The sequence below is a fragment of the Trichechus manatus genome, unplaced genomic scaffold (assembly GCF_000243295.1).
Source record: "Trichechus manatus latirostris isolate Lorelei unplaced genomic scaffold, TriManLat1.0 scaffold00075, whole genome shotgun sequence".
NCBI classification, from domain to species: domain Eukaryota; kingdom Metazoa; phylum Chordata; class Mammalia; order Sirenia; family Trichechidae; genus Trichechus; species Trichechus manatus.
Genome location: NW_004444011.1, coordinates 7,895,664 through 7,902,449, shown reverse-complemented (window position 1 = coordinate 7,902,449; position 6,786 = coordinate 7,895,664). Strand labels below are relative to the sequence as shown.

Here is a 6,786-nt window from a genome sequence, read left to right as displayed (position 1 = left end):
ATTCATCATTGTTCTTTACTGTTGCAGAATATTCCATTGTGTGTATGTACCATAGTTTGTTTATCCATTCATCTGTTGATGGGCACTTAGGTTGTTCCATCTTTTTGCTATTGTGAATAATGCTGTAATGAACATGGGTGTGTATATGTCTATTCATGTGACAGCTTTTATTTCTCTAGGATATATTCCTAGGAGTGGGATTACTAGATCATATGGTATTTCTATTTCTAGCTTTTTAAGGAAGTGCCATATGGTTTTCCAAAATAGTTGTACCATTTTACATTCCCACCAGCAGTGCATAAGTTTAGGACATTTTTCATTAGAACTTGGAACTCTATTAAATTCTACAATTTGTCTAATGCTCTAATTTGTTGTTATTGTTGTTAGGTGCCATTGAGTCGGTTCTGACTCATAGTGACCTTATGTACAACAAAACAAAATGTTGCTTGGTCCTGCGCCATCACTATATCAGACAATGTTCCACTGCTATTCATAAGATTTTCACTGGTAAATATTTTCAGAAGTAGACTGCCAGGTCCTTCTTCTGTCTTAGTCTAGAAGCTCTGTTGAAATCTTTCCACCATGGGTGACCCTGCTGGTATTTGAATACCAGTGGCGTAGCTTCCAGCATCACAGCAACATATAGCCACCACAGTATGACAAACTGACAGACGAGTAGGGGAATACTCTAATTTAGGTTACCACAAACCTGATACTATTAGGACACATAAAAGGATAGTGGTTTAATTATCACAAACACTGTCAAATACATCTACTACTTTCTTGCCTCTCTTACTACCAGGTGTGATCGTTAAGGTTGCATGTCAGCTTGGCTGAGCCATGATTCTCAGTGGTTTGGCAGTTATGATGTAGTTTGGCGGTCATATGATGATGTGATCATTTCCATGATGAGATTTGATATAATGTGATCACATTCATGATAGGATCTTCTGTGAGAAGCCAATCAGTTGAAAGTAGGGTTTCCTCGAGGCCGTGGCCTACATCCAATATAGGTGGACACTCTGGCAAGGCTCATGGGCTTTTGCTGGCTCTGGATCCTGCAGCTCGCTCCTGTTCACCTGACCTCCAGTTCTTGGGACTTGAGCTAGCAGCTTACCTGCAGTCTTGCCTGCAGATCTTGGGATTTGTCAGTCTTCACAGCCTGTGAGCCAGAGCTCTGCTGTCCGACTTGTCGATCTTGGGTTCATCAGCCCCTGCAGCTAAGTGAATCAGGAGAAGCCCCCAGCCTCGCCCACGAACTTGGGACATTGCAGCCTCTACAATCGCATGAGCCATTTCCTTAGTACAAATATCTCTCTGTATATATTTATACGCTTTACTGGTTTTGCTTCTCTAGAGAACCCAGCCTAAGACACCAGGTAAAGGTTCTAAGAATTAAAATGCCGTCAAAAATAAAATTAAAGTATATAAATGTAAATAAATCTTATTAGAATTATGTAAATCATTGAAAGAGATACCTGATACAGAGTCCGGGTTTTTCCTTAATAACAAATTCAGTGACTAATTACAGTGGGAGCATTGTTATTATAGAGCACATACCTATCTTTCCCAGCGGTATACATTCTAATATATGATAACACATGTCAGCAATGTAAGTGAATTCCTATTCTGGCAAAAAAAAGATTACAAAATGTACAATATAGGTTATTATTATATGTTAATTTCTATGTTGCATGTAATTATGTAAGTATAAAATAAGAATAGATTTTTTCTTTTATTACATAATTGTTGCTTGTCACATATCAAATATTGGGTTATAATTATTTGCTTTATGGAATAGTCCATAATATCAGTAAATAGTTGGGGTGACCAGATGTTGGCAGGAAAAATAAAGGGCGTATTAGTCATGGTCAGCCATGCAGAACTTCAACATTGACATCGTATATTTTTAGCCTCATGTTACATTGCTGAGATTAGCTTACTGCCAAATTGGGTACACAGTGGATGTTTACATTTGTAATAATCAAGTACTTAAAGATGTTCTGCAAGGATAACTATGCTCAGTATTTTTCGAGAGTACTCTATTTTCAGAAGGCGCAGTAGTTAAGGGCTTGGCTGCTAACCGAAAGGTCAGTGGTTCAAACCCACCAGTTGTTCCGGAGAAAGATAAGGCAGTCTGCTTCTGTAAAGATTACAGCTTTGAAAACCCTAAGAGGCAGTTCTACTCTGTCCTATAGGGTCGCTATCAGTTGGAATTGACTCAATAGCAATGAGATTTTAATCTATTTTCAGACTCTTAAATTTATCTAGGTATCCTCTACTAAAAGGTAAAAAGAGTCCACAGAAAGAAGTGAACTTGTCTAATAAGAAAAAGTGGAGTAGGAATGGTAGAAAAGGTGGTATGGCTAAAAACCCAGACTCTGGAGCCAGACTCATGTTCATGTAAAAGACTCTGCCATGGACTGGCTGTCTGATGCTGGGCAAGTTACATAACCTCTCTGTGCTCCAGTTTCCAGATCTTTAACATAGGGTTGTTGTGAGTATTAAATGATGTAAATATATGTGAAATGCATAGAACAGCATCTGGCACATAGTAAGCATTTCCATGTGTCTGTTATTATTTTTAAACTAAAATTTAGCATGAAGAATGTAAACTACGTAAAAGAAAGAATTTTCTTAAAAGGAAAGAAAACAAAGAAATTCAACAAGTATCCATTCGATAAGTATTTACTGAACACTCCCTCTGTTGCAGGCACTGTTCTAAAAGCCCAAGGTAGAGCAGGGAACAAGACAGCTGAAGTACCTACTCTCATGTAGCTTATAGAGACAAATAACATATAAATAATATAACAAAAATAAATCAGACTGCACTATGAAGGAGACAAAACAATAAGTGAATAAAGAGGTGAAATATTCTACTTTTAAATTCCATTTTAAGAAATACAATAGATTTAAATACATAAAGAATGCCTTATGTGTTCATGTCCTATTAAGGAAAAATTACTCCTAAACTACTATATTCAAAATAAGTTTACATGATGACAGTTTTTAAGTTCTTACTGCAACTTATGGTCACTAAAATAGCTGCGTCCACTTGATGGAGGCTCCTTTGGGCAGCCAGAGCCCAGAGAAAAGGAAATTCGGGAACCACCGGTGTAACTGGTAAAGCACAGACTGGTGAATCTCAAATTCAACCATTAACTCTTTATGTGACTGCTAACAAGCTATTGAAACCTTCTCCACGTTGGGAATCACAAGTTAATCTGAGAACAGTTTAATATTTTCCCCAATAATTTCATCTAAGTAAACTGTCAAAATGAGATTAAAATATGCCCTATACAGGCACAATGCTGAATGGGGCTAGGAAAAACAGCACTGTGTGACTGACATAAGCTTGCATGTTCTTTTCATTTTCTATGATTCCACCAGAGACTATGGATAGCACATGAACCAATTGTTTCCAACTTTCATTCAGTATTTCATACCCAAGATAAACAACTTTAAAATAAATAAATAATTTATATTAGGTTATAAGTATGATCTACATAATTATATAACAATTTAGGAAAATGATACCTTACTCTGAAGCTGTGTAACTTCTCTTGCAAAGACACTGTCAATTGTGGCTGGCATCTGCTTATAAAGAGAGTTGGAAAGGTCTGCCTTAATGGTGCCTTTGTATTTGGCCTGGGGGAAAAAGGAAAAGGAAAAAATATAAATAAATGTTCCTTATTTCTTTTACCGTGAATATAGAAAGAGAATAAAAAGAAACTTTCTTCAGAAATAGAACTGATTTAAAAAGCTAAAAACCATTTTAGATACTGGATCTGACAAGCATATTCTAAAGAAATATATAATAAATCCAATTTATCATGGAGAAAGATTTAGATGAGACAAGCCATAAAATAATAACTTTTCCGTTTAAACTCATGCACATTTCTAAAAGTAAATTTATTTGTATGTATAGACAGCTTCATTTATTTGGTCAGTGAAGAAAAGATCTGAGAACAATGGAACATTTGAGTTGTTGAAGAAAATCCAAGTCATTAGAATTTACTGTCTAGAACCTGAATAGAAAGGACAGTGTTCCTTCATTTTAGTCTTCTTAACCTCTCTCTACCACAAGGGTGATACTGTTGCTGTTCTTAGTTGCCTTTGAGCAGGCCTCCAACTCACGACAACCCCATGCACAACGGAAAGAAATGCTGCCTGGTCCTGTGCCATCCCCATGATCAGTTGCAGACTGGACCATTATGATCCACGGGATTCTCACTGGCTGATTTTTGAAAGTAGATCGCCAAGCCTTTCTTCCTAGTGTGTCTTAATCAAAAGCTCTGCTGAAACACGTTCACCATCACAGCAACATGCAAGACTCCACTGATGGATGGGTAGTGGCTGTACATGAGGTGCACTGGCAGGAAATTGAACTCAGGTCTCCTGATGGAAGGTGAGAATTTCACTGCTGAACCACCACTGTCCCCATGTAATGGGAGATGGAGGTGCTTCTTGTTGTTTCTGTGCCTGCCTCTCCATCCAAGTCTGCACTGTCTCTAGAGATTTCACTCATTATTCATAAAGAGAAACACCCATTCACCATTTCCTCTCTGGAAAAATAGCTTCAAGGGAACACAACAGATTGCCCACTTCCCTTTTTTTTTTTCTTTTTTTTGGCTCGACAGTTTTAACTCTTCAGGAAAAAAAAAATCAATTAACTGTTGAGAACACTGAGAATTTCTCTGCACATGAGAAACACATAGCTAAGACATAATAAACAATATTATGTTTTTTCACACTCTGTAGGTAAGTCCCTAATACGACTCCCACTAAGAACTAGATTTTAGTTGATTTATTGAGTACATACCCTGTATAAGTCTTTGTGTTCCAGAAATATTCTCTGAATTCTGTTACTTAATAAAAGAAATGCTACCAATTTTCTTCAAAATTTTTTTGTATTAGCAAAAATAATTTGAAGAACATGTTGATCTTTTCCCAACATAACTAATGAGACACTAGAGGTCAGTCATTTACAACACTATTTTATTCATTCTCTTCAAGTTTATCTCTTCTAAATGATCTATTCACAGACCACAGCAACGCCTCATCAAGGAAATCACTGTTAACATTTTTGTGCTTTAGAATGCAACATAAATTGCAGTCCTAAGTCCTCTCAGACTGTATGATTTTTCAGCCAGAAAAATGAACCTAGCGCATTTCTCACTCTGTGGTTTCATAATAGATATCTCTCTTGACCTGAGTTTTATTCCTTTCAAAAATAGTTTAAATTGATTTAAAATTATTTACCAAAGATGACACATTTTATGGAACTGGCTGGTAAATTTTACTTATCTTCAAAATGACATTCAATGGTTTATATCTCATAAGTCTCTTAAGAAAGAAAACAACGGAATGGTTAAAATTAACTATTTTTCCAGTGCTTTCTACTTTACTGTATAAAAATATTCCTTCTCAAGAGTAATTCTATAAAAATAAGAAAGGGCTGGAGTCAGAATATAGACGTATATAATAAAATATATCAACTATATTATATCAACAAAATATATCAAAATATATCAATTTCTATATGAGTTAATTGACACCATGCATAGAGGAGTACTGGGTTTATATAATTATAAAGCTAGCATTATAAGCTATTACAGTTGTTAGATTTCTTCAACGTTTCTCACAATATCTATTACACAGCACAAAGTGCTATGATAGTTCTTAACCATGGCTGCATATTAAATCAACAGGGAACTCTTACAAAATACTGATACCTGAGGCACCAACCCAGACTAAATCAGTACTTCTGGAGTACAGGGTCTGGGAACTTGTGTTTTTAAAAGCTCCACGTAATTCTGATGTAGCAAGAGCAGAAATAAATAAGCGTAGATGTGAGAAATGGAAAGGGGAAAGAGGGACCCAAAGGTCTGCCAACACTTCCCCTCCCCTGCAAATTCTGATCTAACCTGATTTTCCTTCATTTAAACTCAGCCTCGTAATTTGTTTCCTAAGCCAAATGATTTGAGATCAACTATAAACACAACTGTGAGAAATTTCAAGCAAGATGCTCATTGAAAGGAATACAGAGATTATTGGGAAAAAAAATATTGTTAAGGCCCCCTATGGATTATCTTAAAAATTGTTGTTATATTTCCTTTAAACGTGTGGATTTTTGTTACATATTATGTAGGCTATATTAAGGTATATGTGAAAAAAATTTCGTTTTCTACTTTTTTTGAAAAAACTAAAATAAAGGGCTTAAAACTTAGGTTGAGCCATATGAAATTAATCATTTCTACGTATGAAAGTTCATATGGTTTAACTACTACCAAATGTAAATAAGGCATAAGAAAGTAGAAGGATTTTCTATACAAAAGTAAGAAGGAACTATATTTAAATCACTTTTCTTCAGATGATTCTCTTACGAAAGCAATGGCTAATATATGAGGGATGAAAAAGACTCCTGCTAAATAAATTCAGCTTATTTTTATACATCATAATGGAAAATAAAAATTAATAGTATATAATATTAATAACAAAGCTGTAACATTATTGAGAAATAACATATAGATATCTAAAATATTTGATCTGTGCTGACTCTTCTGTGCTCTGCATTATAATGTTGGCCACCAGTAAAAGGTGCTACTAATAATTATCCAGTTTCCACAGCATTTAAGAATAAAACAAATCATCTCCTTAATTACTGTGTCAGCTATATATTAGCCATTTGACAAACTAAAAGTCTTGACTTACTTTAATATAAATATTTGTTATTTTGTAAAATAATAAAAATGTTGTTTACAAATTAATTGGAAATATAAACTA

At 35.1% G+C, this 6,786-nt stretch overlaps 1 protein-coding gene across 2 annotated transcripts in view; it reads right to left on the bottom strand.

Annotated features, from left to right (window-relative positions):
- Window positions 1-6,786, bottom strand: part of NEBL (nebulette) — a 510,414-nt gene that overhangs the window by 121,969 nt on the left and 381,659 nt on the right. Inside the window, exon 7 of one of the 2 annotated variants that reach the window (XM_004380542.2) lies at window positions 3,538-3,648. The exons of the other annotated variant lie outside the window; for it this stretch is intronic. Coding sequence (XP_004380599.1) covers window positions 3,538-3,648 — 111 coding nt within the window. The remainder of the gene's footprint in view (window positions 1-3,537; window positions 3,649-6,786) is intronic. 2 annotated transcript variants of the gene reach the window in all.